At 42.9% G+C, this 18,372-nt stretch overlaps 2 protein-coding genes across 5 annotated transcripts in view; one reads left to right on the top strand and one right to left on the bottom strand.

Annotated features, from left to right (window-relative positions):
• The window catches only part of SPIDR (scaffold protein involved in DNA repair), a 209,261-nt gene extending 200,486 nt beyond the window's left edge, over nucleotides 1-8,775 (bottom strand). For 3 of the 4 annotated variants that reach the window (XR_008575700.1, XM_054815154.1, XM_054815153.1), the window contains exons 1-2: nucleotides 8,635-8,775; nucleotides 853-1,008 (exon numbers count right to left, since the gene is read on the bottom strand). Coding sequence is in view for 2 of the 4 variants with exons in the window: in XM_054815154.1 (XP_054671129.1) it covers nucleotides 853-1,008; nucleotides 8,635-8,649 (171 nt within the window). In the remaining 2 variants the exon portion in view is untranslated. Of the gene's footprint in view, nucleotides 1-852; nucleotides 1,009-6,634; nucleotides 6,656-8,634 lie in introns of those variants that run through there. The other variant, XM_054815155.1, reaches the window with a different exon arrangement.
• An 87-nt stretch (nucleotides 8,776-8,862) lies between these two features.
• LOC129202447 (ethanolaminephosphotransferase 1-like) overlaps nucleotides 8,863-18,372 on the top strand; it is a 69,943-nt gene continuing 60,433 nt past the window's right edge. Inside the window, exons 1-2 of the mRNA XM_054815156.1 lie at nucleotides 8,863-8,890; nucleotides 17,131-17,669. Coding sequence (XP_054671131.1) covers nucleotides 17,619-17,669 — 51 coding nt within the window. The 5' untranslated portion in view covers nucleotides 8,863-8,890; nucleotides 17,131-17,618. The remainder of the gene's footprint in view (nucleotides 8,891-17,130; nucleotides 17,670-18,372) is intronic.

Here is an 18,372-nt window from a genome sequence, read left to right on the forward strand (position 1 = left end):
TAATAAAGCATGAGAACAGTAATATAAAAGCTGAATGTTCATTGTTTTGGAAAGTATAAACTTACAGGAATCACATCTGGCCTTGCAAAGAACAACAGCTAGTATTTTCAGCATTAAAAAGTCAAAAGTGGGCAGGAAGAGCACACCTGATAAAGCATGTGCTCTATTCAAAGGTTACAGAAAGAAGCACTTGGTGGCCTGTCTCTGATTTTATTAAATCTCACAAGCTACACAACACTGTGACTGCTCAGTATCAGAAGAAGAAACAGAAAAGCATCTTGGTTGAACATAATTTTCAGCACAAAGCACTTCTCAATCAGAGTTGGCTGAACATCTCTGTTCACAACCCACAAGACCAACACACATAAGCATAATTTGATATATCATCCAAAAAGAGCATCTGCACCAAGACCCACATCTGCAGGGTCATCAAAAAGCAGGATTTTCTACAGTGAATTCATTATTACAAACATACTCTTTAGATCTAGCAAAAAATGTTCAGATGCAAACTAGAGTCTTTTTGTTCCATGTTTTTTTAGGAAATGCAGTACTCCATCCCAAATGTCAAATTACTTTTGTATCCTTCAGTGTATTATTGAAATTTTCCAAGTGATAAGTGCTACCTAGAACATAACATATTAACATACGCTCAGAAAATTACAGTAACAAGTAAAGACAATGCCCTTACATAACCTTGCTTTCCATTTTTGTCTACTTTGACAGTTAGAGCAATATGCTGTTAATTGGGAAATAACACAAAAAAGGGTAACATCTTATAATTCAGTCAAGCATGGAAATTGGTTTAACTGTCAGTTTGCATCTCTTTCTTACACTGTTAAGCCAGCATTTTACCTCCAGCGCTGAAGTGCTCTGAAAACCATCCCCACACCTAAGCCACGCGTTGGAAATCGAAGTAGCAGCCACTGATGTCCTGACATTTGATTTTTTCAGTTGTAGGGGTCTCTCATCTGGGAAGGGTGTGCATTCTGCATTCCAAAATCGCTTCCGCTATGAGGAAAAACAAACCTATCAAAACCACTGTGTACACAAATTCAGGTGAACTTCACTTAATCTAGACAGTCCCTTTTTCTGAATATTTACAAACTGCAATTTTTAATGAGATGGGGGGGAGTACTGAACACTTGCAACCATTTTTTATTTAATACCGTATAACAACAACAACCCCAATGTCATGGGTAAATTTAATTTTTGATAAGTATACTACCTTCTGTTGATCTAAGTTATATTTGTAGTACCTGTTAGCTGCCCAGTGAAGCTAAAAGTATTATCCTAAACAAGAACAGCTCAGTAAAACACATTTTAACTAAATAATTCCTTCAAACTCACATTTAATCTAATTGAATTCTGTGTTACGGAGGAGGTCAAACTAGATAATCACTATCCAGCTCTTCATTAAAAACTAACCAACCAAAAAACCCCAGACTCTTTCAGCTTTAAGAATTACATTTGTTTTCACAATCATTTCCCAAAAAAATGGTAGAGGAAGTGCTGCATTCCCCTTAAACAAGATGTTGGAAGTCATTTGGACTATGGGATAAGTCATGAAACAGGATGCTGATTAGCATCCAGTGATAATTTAATTTTTAACATCTCAGAATAGCTGAAGCTGACAGAATTGCCTGTTATCACATCCAAAGTTATCTTTAAGATTCTACACCAGTTTATACAGACAAATTGATCTTAAGCATGAGAAACACCTTAGCCCACCCTGCTACCAAAACTTACCTTACAAAACATTGACTATACTATCTGCTTGAATACGTCTGTCTTCTTTTGATCTACTTTCTCTCAAGCAACTACAGTTCCTACCTATATTTAAGAATTACTCCAAAGTTACATTAATCAGCACATATAATTTCAGCCAGGTCAATGAGGACTGCAACATACACTTTAAACTAAGAAACATATGCAAAAAAAAAAGTCTTTGGCAACTTTTGTCCATTTTGTAACCGATAACGTCTATTTGTTTCCTCTAGATCTTTTGAGTGCGCGCAAGAATAGAACAAGTACTTTCCAAAAGCATACAGCATCTTGCCTCACCCCTCCAGTCAACGGGTCCTATTGTCACATGGTAAGAAGAAAGAGTAAACCAAAAGTCTTATGAGAAGCGGCTGAGGGAACTGGGGTTGTTTAGCCTGGAGAAAAGGAGGCTGAGGGGAGGCCTTATCACTCTCTGAAAGGAGGTTGTAGCCAGGTGGGTGTCAGTCTCTTCTCTCAAGAGGTTTAGATTGGATTTTAGGAAAAATTTCTTCACCAAAAGGTTTGTCAAGCATTGGAACAGGCTGCTCGGGAAAGTGATTGAGTCACCATCCCTGGAGGTATTTAAAAGAGGTGTAGATGAGGTGCTTAGGGACATGGTTTAGTGGTGGGCTTGGCAGTGCTAGGTTAACAGTTGGACTTGGTGATCTTAAAGGTGTTTTCCAACCTAAACGATTCTATGATTCTAAGTGGCTTTGCAGTTTTCCTCTGACAGCAGCTGACCTTGCTAAGAGCCTCTTCCAAGATGGCTGGGGGTATTTACACCACAAAGAGGTCATCATCACCAAAGTCAAACTGTCCCCATAACTGCTCCCACCAAGATATAAATGAGAAGTACAACCTTGAATCTGATGTGGTATTAATTAAATAAGGAATCAAAAGCACTTTAATAAGGACATGATGTTAAGTAAGGAGACTATGACAGTTTAAACAAAAAGGATTAATATTATTTCACAAGGAGAATTTAAACCCAGCTTTCCTCCCCATGAGGATGCTGGCCCAAGCCTCCATTTCCAGAGAGCTTAGACACCAACCCCTACATTGTGCTATCCTCTTGGTAAGTACTCCTGCCTCCGGCACAGAGGAAAGCATGGATGGGGAAAATACTAATAACTGAAACATGTCAAGGCCCATTTTTTGGTTCTGCAGCAAAATGTCACAGCAAGGCCTCACTCCAGTTGGAGACATTCACTTCACCTTCAGATTCCCCAGAATGGAAGACTTTTGCCAGGCTCAGAATTAACAGTGCAGCCAGCAGTGCACCAAAGCTCAAAACCATGCCATGGCTCTAACTTGCTTTTCGGATTTTGGGTTTTCTTTGGGTTTGTTTGTTTGGGTTTTTTAAACCTTAGCCAGTGCTGGAAGCCTTGCTTATACAAATGTTTTCATAGCTTCAAGATGATTTTGCAAGATACATCTTGCAGACAAAAATTTACAGTGTAAAATGCAGTTCATCTAAGCTTATTTCTTAAATGGGACACTCCAGTTTTGAAGAATGTGTATCTGTGCCAATAACAGCACTTGCACATGGGTTTACAATACGCTGCTTTTGACGGTCAATTTAAAGCAGAAACAGTTGCAGACACATGAAAAAGCCACACAGATGCATACACAAAGAGTTACATAAAATACAGAATTAGAGAATTACTCTGTTAAGTTTCTCATCCGTGTTATTCTTAAATTAATTAAATCCCGACAGACAGAATCCCTCTATTTCTTTACGCCGTGCAATACCAATGGAGCAAAAAAAGAGCACGGCATAAGAGGCAGGGACAAACAGCAGAATGTGGCAACTGAGGTATGGCCAGTGGTGCACAACTGTCAAGATTTGGGAAGGGAATACCATATAAAAATGGCAGGATATAAGCCACATGTTAACTCCCTCTCCCTAAGTAAGAAGGGTTAGGGTGTACATAGAAAGGGTATACTTACAGTTGACAAGAATAAAAGAAATGCTAAAATGAGTAGAACAAATAGCTGGATTTATGCTTAGATGGTTATGCTTATATTTAGAGTGCAACATAAGTGGCACTGAGAGTGACTTTTAAACAGTTGGGAATATTCCTCCAGAGGCACTAGACAACCATGGCTGTGACAAGCAAAAAGAGAGTTTTAATAGTTAATGACTGCTAGCGACACAAGCGTGTTGTTTAATCCTCCACTTCGCTAGCCTGGATAAAGGCAGGGCTGCTCAGGTTTTCAGAGCAGCTCTACAGGGATGTCTCAACACAGGTGATCTCATGACAAGCCAGAAACCACTGGAGTCCCCTCTCACCCTTCTTCACTGCTTGCCAGACTCCATGCAGAAATAGTGACAAAGAACCAAACCAGCAGAAAACTGCTTTGGGAAGAAACACTAGTTATCTACAGCTGGCACAGTGGCAGAAGAAAGGATACAAGGACCAGTGGGACCACTCCAGCAGCTGCTTGACACCATGTCAGCTTAATTACAACCTGAAGAGCCGTCAGTACTGCTGACAGCTCTGGTTAATTACCTTTTTGTCTCACCACATGCCCTGCTCCCCAGATACCAGAAAAACTTGAGTTTCTGCTACCACCACACAGAAATTTATAGCCACTATAGTCACTGAGAAAAACTGAAACCAGTTCCTGAAGTCCTAGAACAAGAAAGTAAAGAAATACACCCTTTACATAAGATGTTCTTCAGCTACCGCAAATTTCTGGCAGACACCATTTGGAGGGATGAGAAAGTGAAGGACTTATGATTGCAGATATTGGCAGTGATTTACAGCTCCGTGCCTTTAATGCAGATACCTTTCCACCATTTCCCACACCCTACACCACCTTAAAAAAATGGAAAAAAACAAACCCTAAAGAAAACTCCCGATCATCCCAAACTCCTTGACAATTTAAATATCTCCACAGAAATATCTGATGTGAACTCTGGAAATTGGATCTATAGCTTCAATCCACAGTTACAGAGGGGGGACTTTGTCACTGTATCACTGCACACATGCATATACACATGGGTGCATGTATACACATTCATACACGCACCAAACATTTTTTTAAAGAAGAATATGCAATGTAAAAAGTCTATCATTTCAACATGCATAATGTTTATATGCAGATATAAATGTGAAGCACACTAAAGGACCTCCACCACAGGAAACCATCAGCTGGCATCAGAAATTGAAAGTTTTAAAGGCTCTTTGCTTCTGCTCCCACCTGCTTCAAGGCAACAGAGAAACTAATATTTTAAGAAACTTGTTTCTCTCAGGAATAAATATTTATAGCAAAGCTAATCAGAAGGCCATGCTGTTCCCAAAGAAACACAGCGACAACAGCAAGGTCTCTTAATCTCAAGTCAGAAGGTTAGTCATCATCTTTTTCCTCTAGCATAAAGACAGGGCACACAAAAAAATATCTTGTCTTATTTATTAATATTATGGATGAAGTGTCTAGAAACAAGATATTGGTATTTAAAAAAAAATCACTGAATCAGGCTCAAAAGAGCTAGATCATGTAGACGTGGTGTACCTCATAGAAATCAAGATTTATTAAAAAAAAAAAGTCAGGCAAAGAATCTTGTGGATTGCATAGAGTGTTTGAAGACAAAATATGACGTCTGAAATTTTCAGTTAAAGAAGGGGAAGCTAGGATGGCTACCTCAAGCTGAAAGTGTTGACCTCTGTTCACAAAAGCACTGCATTTTGTCTGTGGAGCAGTCCCTTCTAAAGGAGGGAAAAAAATTAAATTGTTCCTGCTGGTGTCAGTGGAATTAGGATCAAGCCCTCCATGTAAAAGGCACAGCAAGAGATCTTTCCCTCATTGCTCCTTTAGTTACTTCTAGTGAGGTAAAGCATGAGTCAGCCTACCTGGGTACGGGTATACAGTGAGGAAAAGGAGACAGACTCTGAAAATTCAATAAATATACATAACTATTATAGACCAGACTATGAAATATATAGGGCCGGGGGAGTTGTTTTGATTTTTAAATGGAAGGTCCTATCTAGAACATATCCACTCAACGAATCTATATTGTTACTTATGCCAAATATTTATTAACCGGAGGCACCCTACATGAAGTCACTGGGACCGTATGTTCAAAGACTACTCACTGCACAGCCCTTTATACTCTAGATAATCCCATTTTCTTGGGGCAGCTCCAAAAACCATGGAATGAAATTCCGGGAAAACATGACCTGATATTCCACTTGCATATGGGGTAGATAGCATTTGACACTTCACCATCTCTAAGGCAAAAAGCAACACAAGTTGAAGTACGAAAATAATAATAAAATGTTTCATTACATGAACTCCTCCTGCTACTGACATGCAAATCCAGAAGCATCACTAATCAATTATGGCATTCTTCCCTAACACAGAGCAGAACAAAAAATAAAGTGCTGAAAATCACATCTCTAGTTTCCAGAGACTTTTTTTGTTTTAAAAAAAAAATTTGAAGGGAACAATTGCAGAAAAGTACACAGAAACATCAAACACTGACCAACGGCCATCCTCATCTTTCACCTTTGTCCTCAGAATCTTCACATAAGAGTATTCAAAAACTAAAAGAAAGGAGTTGTGGGCTTCAAAAGCCCAGTTTTAAGATAGCACGAAACAAACAGGCATCTAATTTTCAACAGAACTCAATATTCATGCTACTGAGCTCCTGAAAGTGTAATTACTGGTTTTAGTGCTTGGATAGAAAATGAAGTTTTAATTTAATATTAAAACATCCTTGCATTTTAAAGTCTCAAGTGAGGATTCAAATAAAGGTTGCAGAATTAAAACCATAGTCCATATTTTTTTTCAAGCCAAGACTTTTTTTTTTATTCCTATGAAAACCAGTATGCATATTTTCCAAAGAAGATTCAGAACATGTATGAACCTGAGAAAGGACCTCATCAAGTTGTAATCATTCTTGAAAAAAAATCTAAACTGTATAACCACGGTCACAATGACCTGGCATACGTCCTTCCGCACTGTCAGCACGTGTCTAGGAAAGAAAAAAAAGCATTTAAAAAAAATCTCAAAATACTTTTCATATTGATATTGATGTGTGAGACCAGTATTTTTAAAACATAGTTTTAAAACCCTTCTTGTGTTCATGAGTTTTACTACTCTTAATGAAAGGCTATTCTCATTGACTGATATATATATATATATATGTATATTATATTACTATTTGAACACCAGGATTTTTTAAACCTACACATACTTATTTAAGCAAGAGTATAAATAACTATACGCTTACATTGAGGAGGAAAAAATCCACCCTTATGGAATAAAAATACTGTTGAAATGTACTTTGTCTTAGTAACTGGTGCCAAGCAGTTAATTAGACAGAAATCTGCCCTCTATCAAAATGGTTGAAACAGAAGTATTTTAGAAAAGCTGTCATAAGATTAAATTATCCAAAATGTTTAAGATACATAACAAAAAGGTATGATACTGTTACTGTATCAGGTTGGTTTTTTAAAATGGTTTCATTAAGAGAGTAGTCAGCAAGTGGAGAGGACTGCTGTCTTTTCACTCAACCAGTATAGTTTTCATTGATATAGCAATGACGAATATTATTTTTGTCTGCCAAAGAAACTACTATTATCAAAAACTGTCATCACATCACGACAAGAGCTGGTTAAACCCTGGCAGTTGAAGCGTGCAGTTTTTCACTAGTCAAGAACTTCAAAACTTTTAGAAGAAAATATGTATAGTGTCAGTATCACAAGGTAATTTAAATGAAATATAGTAAGTTATTTTAAGCTTGTTGTTGACATTTTCTTCCAAAAAGACTGATTTTTAAATGTGATTATATTTAAAAATTGGTGCAGAATATTCACAGCATTTTATCCATATGCTAAACGGAAAACAAAATACTTTAGAATGCAGATCTGTCATTTGAACTCTTTGTATTTATACAGCAAACGACGACACTTGTAGTCTGCCTTCCAGCAGTACCTCAATATTAGCATAAGCACTACGAATCAGAGACAGCATCCTAATTGCAATCCTGCCAGTATCATCAAATGCCCCAAGCAAACTACCGAAGTGAGGAGACCGAAAAAAAGCACGGGGCGCTTCTCCCCCCTCTACTCCTACACATGCCCAAAGAAGCTGAGCTACTCAGAACAACATTAAGCCTGGCAATTTTGATAAGTCTCTTCTCCTCTCAGAGTTTTACTTTCCCCGCACTTTTCCCTTGACTGTCATCTAATAAGGGGGCTGAGTTGCACACTCCCCTCGGTACAGCAGTGCTTCCATTGCGTAACGATGGAGAAAAGGTCAGTACAGCGCAATCGAGAACATCACGAATGCGGTGAAGGACCCGTTTTCCCGCCCGCCGCTCCAGTGCCGCGGGGTGCCAATAGCCAGGCCGGAGTTGGGCCCCCTTCTCCGGCAGCCCGCGGGGCCCGAGGCGCGGGCAGAGCTCAGCACCGGGGCCGCTTCCCGGGAGACATTCGCAGGCTGAGCTCAGCGGGACCCAGCCGCCGTTCGCCTGGTCAGGGCGGACGGAACATTACCCGCCGCCGGGACCGCCCTCCCCCAGGGAGCCGGCTGGGCTGCTTTTTCAAATCGCCTCCCCGGGCTCGGACGGGGGGGAAAGGCCCCAGCCTAAGCTGCGGTCTCGGGTCTGAGGGGGCAGCGGGGCGGCTGCCACTCCTCCTCCGCCACCACCACCCGCCCCCTGCACTGGGACTAGGAGGGCGCACGGCGAGGCCGCCGCGAAGGGCGCAAGGAGCGCCGCCGGCGGGAGCCGCGGCTCGGCCCTGAGGGCAGGCCAGGGCGGCGGCCGGTCCGTCGGCTGGCCGCCTGCCCCGCCAGAGCCCGAGCCCCCTCCCCTCCTGCCCGCGCGGCGCAGCTCCCCCCGTCCCGCGCGCACGCAGGTACCTTCCTACTGGGCATCGCCCCCTGACAAGGCAGCCACGTCCCCTTTCACGTGGCGGGGGAGCCCCAGGGGGCGGGGCAAAAGGGAACCCCCAGTACGCTCCCCGCGCGGGAAGGCGGAACACTCCCCTCCCGCGAGCCGGCGGCCACACCCCCTCCCTTTCCAGCTTTGGCGCCGCGAGAGCCGCGGCTCCTGATTGGGCGGGCGTGGCGGAGCGCGGGTGACGTCACGGGGAGGGCCGAGGTTCCCGACGATGAGGTGTGCGCATGCGCTCTGTGGGGGCTGAGGGTGGTTGGCGGTGGGGTGAGACGAGGTTGGGGGTTGTGATGCGCGGATGCTGCTGCTCCTTTCTCTCTTGTTCCCCTGCCGCGGTGGTGCGAGGCTTCGGCCGCTCCCTTCCTCCATCTCTTCCTCCGCCGCGGGGCTCCGAGGCCGAGAGGTGCTGCACCCCCGCCCCAGCGCCGGGCAGGCTCCCCTCAGAGCGCGGCGGTTGTAAAGAAGGCGTTAACGGGCTCCGCGCGCGCCTACCTACCGGCCCTGGCGGTGGAGGGGCGCCGCTCGGCTCGGCTGAGTAGCGGGGGAGACGCCAGGAGCCGTCGGGGGTTTCTCGGCGGGAAACGCCATTGCTGGGCGGGTTTGGCCTACGGCCTCTTCCCCCGCCGAGCTGTCCCCCTGGCCTCAGGTGGAGCTGGGGGTGCTGGGAGCCAGGGGAGCGCTGCGGCCTAGGTCGTGTGTTCCCGTCCTGGGCACTGGCTGAGTTGGCAGCCCTGGTTTCTAAGGGGACGATCTGAAGAGCTATGTCTGAGCTGTATTGGTTTGGAAGAAGTTCTCCAGCCTATGTTTAGCCTCCACATCCTTCATGAGAGCCGAGTTCACTCAGAAGTAAATCTCAATAATGCTGTTTAACACCACAAGGAAATAAACAAAGCACTGGGATCTAAATGCTGGGTAGATATCTAAACAAGTAATGTCTAAAAACAAGGCAAGACACTTCATGAAAAATACGTTTGCTCTTAAGCCGTTCACTGAAGATTTTTAACTTCCTAAACAAACAACAAATAAAGAGATATTTATGGGCAAAAAGGGGTAATGTCAGTGCCAAGATGTAGGGACTTGGAATTGAAACTGCTTTGAACTGACCTTCTCTTCCAGAAACATACAATTGCAACTAAAGGAAAAAATGCTGATGACCTTTGAAAATGTTTTTCTGCTACAAGTGGAAACTCTGGCAGAAAATGGACGCTTAGGTTTTTTTTTTATTGCTTTCTGTATGTTCTTGAGGAGGTCACTTAGGCTGTCAGTGCTGCTGTTAAGAAACAGAATAATAAATCTTTGTAAAACAAGATAATTGTACTTTGTATCTTATAGCGTAATTAGAATTTGTAAAGCACTTGCAGTTTGTATTTTTTCCAAGGCACCCTATGGCCAATACCCATCTCGCATTCCCTTTATAAAACTGCCACTAATTAAAGTGGATTTTGCAAAGCGAGGAGAGCCAGAAACATCATCATCCAAAACCCATACTGCCTTTGATTGTTATGTTCAAAACAGAGTTAAAAGCACTATGTTCCCATCCGTCCACAAATTTGCAATATTTCTTCTGGAATCACCAGACTGACAAATGAATTCTATTATATATCATCAAAGTGGTTTTCTTTGATATGTGAAGTACGTTATTGCACTATTCAGTTAAATAGGCTAAGTTAGAGCTAAATCACAGAGAAATACATGGACCACAGAAGTGGTCCAAGTTTTTCTGCATATAAACTTCCAAGGATTCCAAGGTGCTCACACCTGGGAGGAACATCTATTAACATTTATAAAATCCCAAGAAGGTGACCAAATCAATTAATTTCCTTTATTTGTTTAAATGTTCTTCCCAAAGGAGTACAGAAATGACATGGAAATAGAGGAAATGGGTCAGAAAACAACCCTATATATTAGAAATTAAAATAGAGCTGTGATTGGTTTTTTTTAAAAAAAAATGTTTCTGTGGAGAAAGAATAATAGATGCCAAGCTTTTTCACAAAAGCTTAAGTTTCATACCACCAGTACTTTTTTCTTCAAGACTGTTAAAAATTTCTGTGCATTATACTTTTGGAAGTCATAATTAACATAATTGGCTATATAGTTTTTGAAGGAACCTTTTTTTCATGTACATATGCAAGCATATCTGTGTCCTCGCAGGCTTAAATAATAGTTTGAGTCTGCTGTTTTATGTGATACGCTGACTGACTGTGTTTGTGCTCAAGATCAAAGTTGCTGCTGTTCAGGGAACATTAAGAAATTTTATACTTTTTGTATTTTTAATGCACAAAAATTCTATAAAAATATAAAATTCCTGTTAACAATAAAACTGAATTTCTTCAGTGAAGTCCAGAAAAAATAGCATTTATTTGTCGGTGGTGCTGTTGATTGCATCAATCTTTCTCAATCCACGTGTAGAAAGAAATCTCTCCCAAAAAAAAAAAAAAGTATTTTATCCAAATGAATCAAAAGATAAGGAGGCTTAAATTACCCAAGTTTGGAGAACTTGTTTATATTGATTGAATGTTCTTGTCCTCCATTCTAACATGGATTTATGGATTCATTTCCTCTTGCGGAGCATTAAGTTACAGCTTTAAAAGCTTTCCAGTGTATAAAGCCTGGTATGGACAATGTCAAGTTCAAATGTAGAGAAAGGATTTTGGTTTGAATAATTTCCTTAGTAAAGTTTTAAAAGTCAGAAAAGTCCCAGCCACTTAATTGGGATGAGATAGATGAGGAAAAACTCATTAACTATTTTAGAGTCTGTTTTTCAGGGTCAGCTGGACCTTTATGGACCTGTCAGGCAAGAGGTGATCCCAAGGCCTAGGCTGGATCCCGGCAGATCCCCCGTCTAGATCCAAAATAACATTTTCTTCTGCAGACTGTGTCACAGTTTGATGATTCCAGGCTTTCTCAGGTTTCCTAGGAAACAACAAGAAACACTTCAGACTTTTTAATCCCAAAGCTGCAGTGTCAGTTCTGCTATAAATTAAATTGTACCATTTCACAGTACGATGCATGGTTATGCTGAGGCGAGCCGTAGACTTGTGGAAAAAAAGGAAAAAAAACCCCAAACCCAACGCCTCAGGGGATGCCAGATTTTAGTGAAGCAAACGCAGTCAAGTTCTTACATTCATGCAAATTAAAAATTAATAGCTGATCATTTAAGAATCAAAAGCAAAAGTAGGTTTTACATGAATCAACATACCCAGGAAGCATCTTTTTACCAGCCCTTGTCCCTGGGCTGTGAAGCCACGTGGGGCTCCAGCCTCGGGGGCTCCCCAGCTGCCGACCGGCACGGGGTGGCTTGGCTGCGCACGAGCCCGGGCGTCTCGGCGTCCCACCACCAAGCGCTGCCTGTGGCATCTTACGATGGCTGACATTTTTATGTCTTCTGCTATTTCTTTGTGTTCAGTGCTATAAAAGAAATATAAGTACATAACTTTCTGACATAGGTAATGTTTTGGAAGCATATTTGCCTACTTGTTATGTCTCTGTAGTTTAATGGGATAAACACAAATAAAATAAGATTTTCTAAGCTGAAACTGAACATCCATCATCAAAGTATTCTTTTTTGGCTCTAACTCCTGGAAAAAAAATGCAGGAACATATTCAGAGCTGGAAAAAGTGACATTTTTTAAACTTAAATCATAAGACCAGTTTATTCCCACTAAAGTTTTTCCTCTTAGCTTAATTCAACAAGATTTAACTGACATTTTTGTAGTAACTTCAGAAACTGAATTTCCTCTTTTAGCTCCAGTATTAATACTACTTTAGCATAATTGGTTTTATCATGACTACAGTGTACCCTTGTGTTGAAGACTTTACAAAAACTGTTCTTGAAAAACCTTAAACAATGCCATGCCCAAGAAAGAAGAATATGTTGAAAAGTGTATGGGGTCTGCTGGCTGTCTACTGTCAAGAAGATCTTTTCCGTTTGAGAAGTTCATCTCAAGCATCACTTAAGCCCAGCATATCTATACTGCTAAGGGAAAGAAGGCCGAGTGGCATGGCTTTGCATGCATCCATACTGTTTGAGGCTAGCTGCTCCTCAGCAGCCTGAAGAGAGCTGGAGTGATCCAAAGCAGAGCTGGGGAGAAGGCAAATGTGTAAGCCGCGTGGACAGCTAGGGCCGGTGCTCAGCAGGCTTTCCAACTAGCAAACTGGAGGGGGCCGGAGCAGAGGTTTGAGTACTGTCCTGTAATTAATTGTCCTTGCTGCTTAGTTGTCAGCAGGGTCCCTGGCCTGAATCAGACCCTGCCAGCTGCCGTATTCCCAAGCAGTGCTCCGGCACTATTTAGGAGATGGCACAAGCCAAAACTTGTTTTCAGTAGGCAGTATGGATGAGGCTGCCCTGTCTTGGATGAAGAGAGTTTAATTATACGGTCATAAGACGGACCATGCCACTTGCCCTCAGAGCCTGAGAATGGACTCAAGCCTGTTTTATTTATTAGCATAGTATATTGACTAGTGACACTTAGGTGATACTTTGTTTAACACTTTTTCTATCATCAGCAATACAATACGGAGGAAACCTCTAAGAAGCTATGATCTGGAGCAGAGGAAACAAGGATTAAGCTGTCTGTTTAAAGGGTCCTCTGTGATGATCAGTCCCACAGACTCATCTTGGGAGTGGCTTCCTTCAAATTCCAAAATTTGCTGTAAAGCAGCTAAGAACCTAAAGGTACAGCCTTGCCACTACCTGCATTTCTCCAAACCAAGACCCTACTTTTTTCCTGTTACTCCTTCCATCTTCTTTAAACATATCCCTTCACCACGTGTTGCTTACTTTATGAGCCTGCGTTACTCTGAGTGTAAGGTTGTATGTCTGTTCAGTGCTATGAACGTGCCAGAACTGGGAAGAGCCGCCTTGCAAAGGGGCAAGTTACCATGCATCAGTGCAGAAACACTTGCTGCTGTGCAAGGCAACAGCTTCTGCTCACCCTGTTTAGAAGCCTATTCTTTTCAGAAGAAATTACTTTTCCTTTCCAAGTAGCAACTGGATAGGCATCCTGCAAATCCCCATATGAACTGCACCTGCTGGGAACATGCGAGCCTGCACCTGCCCAGAATCACCCATGTCCTTGCTATAGGATGACACCCAGACACATCCAACACAACCGGTATCCTACAATATCGACATGATGGCCATTTCCCCGGCACGAGGCCCAACGCACTACGCGTGTTCTTCAATGACGGCAGAGAGAGGACTGCGGTTTGCATTGGTTGCAAGCCCTGTTATAGGTAACAAGCCATAATCTGGTTACACTACCTAAATTGTTTTGTTTGTTTTCTAACCATTAGCCATATTCTAGCCATATTCTGAAATTCAGACTGGTTTTTGAATACTTTTGTTGATGTAGTAAAAGTAGCTCTCATTCAAACAAAATTGGAGGGTGTATTTAAGGTCCTTTAGTGAACTCCCAGTAGGAGTCTACCTTCATGGAGCTTATCTGCCCATGGCCAAACTGAAACTGCAAATGGACAACTGGCTTTGGTACAGCAATTTTTGAGGATAGATGCGATCATTTTCTAGCATTCGGTACCAATGTTACATTAAACAGCCATGACTTATAAACCAGGTTAACAGACCACAATAAGCTTACAGAGAGCCTGTAACAAATTGAGCCTCTAAACTGATTCTAGCCACCTTAGAAAAGCTTTCTTCTTTTACAGCGTAGATATCCTGAATATTAACAGATTTATGCTAGCCCATGCAGTGGTGGGGAGGGAAGCACTGCCTGAGTCCTACATGTTACACATTCCAGGGAAATCTAAGGTATCCCACACTGCTCCCTCTTTACCAGTTCCTCCCAGTACATTAGCTCCTTCTTCAGCTGCTTTGGCAGCTACTCATTTGGGGTTTGCTCTCTGCATGATTTCTCTCTGCTTTTTTTTATCTTCTTGAAGTAGGCAGGAATGTACTATTAGATGCCTTCTAGATCAAGACTACTGCAAAGCAGGCAGCTTGAAGTTGGGGAATAAGCAAGACACTGTCATAAATTATTAAAAGCCAAAGTTGCCATACTAGGCAGTTTTCCCTATGCAAGAAACTCCATCGTTATTAATTTATTAATATAACTTGTAACAGAGTGAGTGAAAACTTAAAGCCAAGGATTTATTCTAAGCCATCCTGAGCCCTCATCTCTTTTCCTACCATTTTGTTGGATGAAGAATATAACTTGTCTTGATGTTTGGTTTCTTTCCTTCTTTTGGTCTTTTTTTTTTTTTAATACCATTCATATCTGTGGAACAGTTATTCTTTTTAATTTTTTCTTGCATGTACCAGTGGTACAACATGCCCACTCTTTTGAAATAATAAATCACTGCTTTCCTCTCAGTGCTACACATAATTAGTCAACAGCACTGAAGAACCTGAGAATTGCCCTACTGATTTCACTGGATTCAAATCTGGCCTTGGATTATTCCCCTCTGAGCTGCAGAAAGCCATGTCTGGGTCATTTACTTAGTAAAGTCCGAGCTGTCACAAATGTCCCAACCACAGTTTTTGAAAAACTACAGCTTTTTCTATAGTGAAAGTTAACCGTGCTCTGATTTGGGCTTTTGTCTTAACGCTCATCTCATCCACACCCAAGCTCATGAAATGGAAGTTTGTTCACATTATAATACCCACGTGCTCCTGCCAGTTAGAGCTCCTCTTTACTCAGACTACAACTCATTAATTTTCTAGAAAGGACACAAGGGAATGTGCTACAGCACTAAGGCTGCTTTCACGACTCTTCCCACAGTCCTGCATGTAGGACAGACAGTTTGGATCACAGCTCAAACAATTGTCCAGAAAAGAATTCTAAAACATTTCAGATTGAAAAACATAACCATAGGATAATCTCTAAACATAGACACGGGTGCGCATGGAAGCAGTGAGAACACCAGGTATAGCAGTAAACCACGTGGCTGTGGGTTTTGCTCACACCTGGGCTTGGCAAGCCTGTGTGCTTGGTCTTAAGGGCCAACCATTCGTATGAATCGTGACGCCTAAATCGAAGAAGTTTCTTAAATCAAAGGGTAGCACATGTCAGTATAATTTCCACAGTATTCTCAGACATTGCGTTACTTGTGTCACAGCTTGCTCTGTGATGTTCCATACCCGGTCACCAGTCTGTTTTCCTCTCTTCAGTATAGTTCATGTAATGGTGTCTCCTTTTGTGTGCTCATTAGCAGACACAGAATGTGCTGAGGTACAAATTCATGAAATTGCATTTTTACATATATGCAGTTTTTTACATTCTCTGTTTAGTGGAGTATTTATGACAGTTGTTTTAAAAAAGTGTTTCATTTATCACCAAGACAGTTTCAAGAGAAGAACAGGAAATAAAATTCATGTTCTATATCTGCTATATCTATATATCTTCTATATCTTCATGACAGCACATCTTCTTTTAACATCAATTTAGAGGCCTGCAGAGAGAAAAAATACTTTGCAACCTTCTAGCTTTCAGAAAAGCAAGCACTTTTTCTACCACTGTCCATCATGCTGCTAATTGTTCAGCCAAATTTCTGCTTTTGTGTTTGAGGCTTGTAAGTGTTGGCGTTAAGAAATGAAAGTGATAACTATAAAATGGTTTGGTCAGTTTTAGTAACTTGCATTAAAAAACTGTGCTGACTACAGTAGAAGTCACGAGTCTTTTCTTAGATACCCTTGTAGATTAATTCAATAGCATAATGGGGCTTAAAAACACGATAGTAACAATGAGAGGTGAAGGGGATCCCAAATCAAAATCTAGGGTATGAACACTAATTAAAATTAGACTTGGCTCCTGAAAAATATGAGCTCCAACTACTTTACCTTTCCTAACTGGAGTCGAGCTACAGTTCTGGGTTGTTTTCCAGAGCAGAAGTTCAGATGCTGCTGCTGGAAGCAGAATGTAGGTGTAAGCACATCTCAAGTGATTAATGTGTAATTAATAATAGAGAACAAGAACCATTGTATTCAGTTTGCACTTAGTGATTTTAACTTGTATATAATTCCTATTAAACCTGCACAGTTTGTAAAATAACATTGGCTCTCACAATGCATTAGGTGCCTGGAAGAGCTCATGGGGTGTGATTAATGGATTTTAATTGATTTCCTTTCTGGATAGATTCCATTTGGTGAGTAAGATCTCAGCCCCTGATGTGTATGATTTCAACTCTCCCTCTAATAGTGTACAGCAAAGATAACACAAGGTGTAATGCCATATGCTTAAATGCATTTGCAGCTGAAATGGTACTCCTGATGTTTTCTGGTCTTTTGTCTGCACCAGTGCCTTGCTTCCCTGGACATCGGAAGGAGCAGAACATACCTCAGGCTGATGTGGTTATGAAGGGCTGTGGTGCAGGTGTTTTAATAAAGAGATGCAATATGCAGATTATTGCTGGAAGGGAATGCTAATAAAATCTTTAATCCTCAGTGTCACTTGTTTCTAAAACACGTTACTTAAATAACATTGTTTTGTATACTCTCTTCACAGGCACGTCGTCACACAAACCATAAACACAGCATCTTTAATACACCTTTAACCAGAAAAATAGTTTGGGGGCCTGATACTGCGACGTTACTTGGATTACGGCTCGCTGCGACCACGGGAGGCTGCTGCAGACTCTCCCCAGTACCGAGAACCATGAGGAAATTAAAGGTGTATGAAGGACGCTAACGGCAGGCTGGCACTGTGGCACGGGGAAACGCCTGGTCCCACGGGCGTGGGCGGGCGTGAGCCGCCCGGCGAGAGGCCACCGCCGGCGGGCACCCATCCCCGCGAGGCACCCCCGGCCCCACGCACCCCGCCACGCCGGGACGCGAGTGCCCCCGCGGATGCCCGGCAGTGGGGGCAGGCCCCAGCCCTAGGGGCGCGGCCGGGGAGCCGCCCTCCGCCCGCCCCGGCCCCGCCGCCTGCCTCCCTCCCTCCCTCCCTCCCTCCCTCGCCTCCCCTCCCGGCGCGGCGCGGAGCACGGCGGGGCGATGTGGCGGTATGTCAGCGGCCGGCAGCTGGACGGCTTCCGCCAGTACAAGGTAAGGGCCGGGCAGCCCCGCTGCCGGGGCGGGGAGGCGGTGGCGTGCGGCCGCCTGGGCACGGCGGCCCCTGCAGCGGCCGGTCCTCCCGGTTTGGCGTGTCTGGGCTCCTGAGGGCTCCGGGCTTGCGGGCGCTGTTCGCTCCGCTCCGTGGCAGCTGAGCGCCCGGCCCTGCTCTGCCTGCGGCCCCGGCCGGCTTGGCCATCCCTCCGGGCTCTTACCTGTGCCCCTCGGTCAGCGGGCAGCCGCACGCAGGGCGGCCTTTGCCTGGCCCCGGGTCTCGCTCAAACCGAGTGAGTGTGAGGATAGGGACTGGGTGTTTGCGAAGTGGCAGGTCTCGGTGGGAACAAAGTTAACTGGGTTCTGAGTGAGTAGCAACGTCTTTAAAAGCCCCACGCGTTTTAAAGAAGCACGGGTTAGGAGTAATTTTGTATTTTGGTAAGAAAGCGTGTATTGGTGGTGCTTGTCTGGCTCTGTGCAAATTCTTCGTACGCAGCAATGCTTTGCCTTTGAGAAATAAATAAGAAAGTCAGGAAAAAAGCTTACTTTAAATAATTTGAACTAAACCTTGTGTTTGCAAATAACAAGCCTGCAGAATTCAAATGAAGGGGTGGATATTAGATATTTTGATTTGCCAACGTTACGTTGCAGACTTATGAGATACCTGGGGTTTGTTCCCAGGACATTGCAGGTGTGTTGCAGG

The sequence above is a fragment of the Grus americana genome, chromosome 2, assembly GCF_028858705.1.
Source record: "Grus americana isolate bGruAme1 chromosome 2, bGruAme1.mat, whole genome shotgun sequence".
NCBI classification, from domain to species: Eukaryota; Metazoa; Chordata; class Aves; order Gruiformes; family Gruidae; genus Grus; species Grus americana.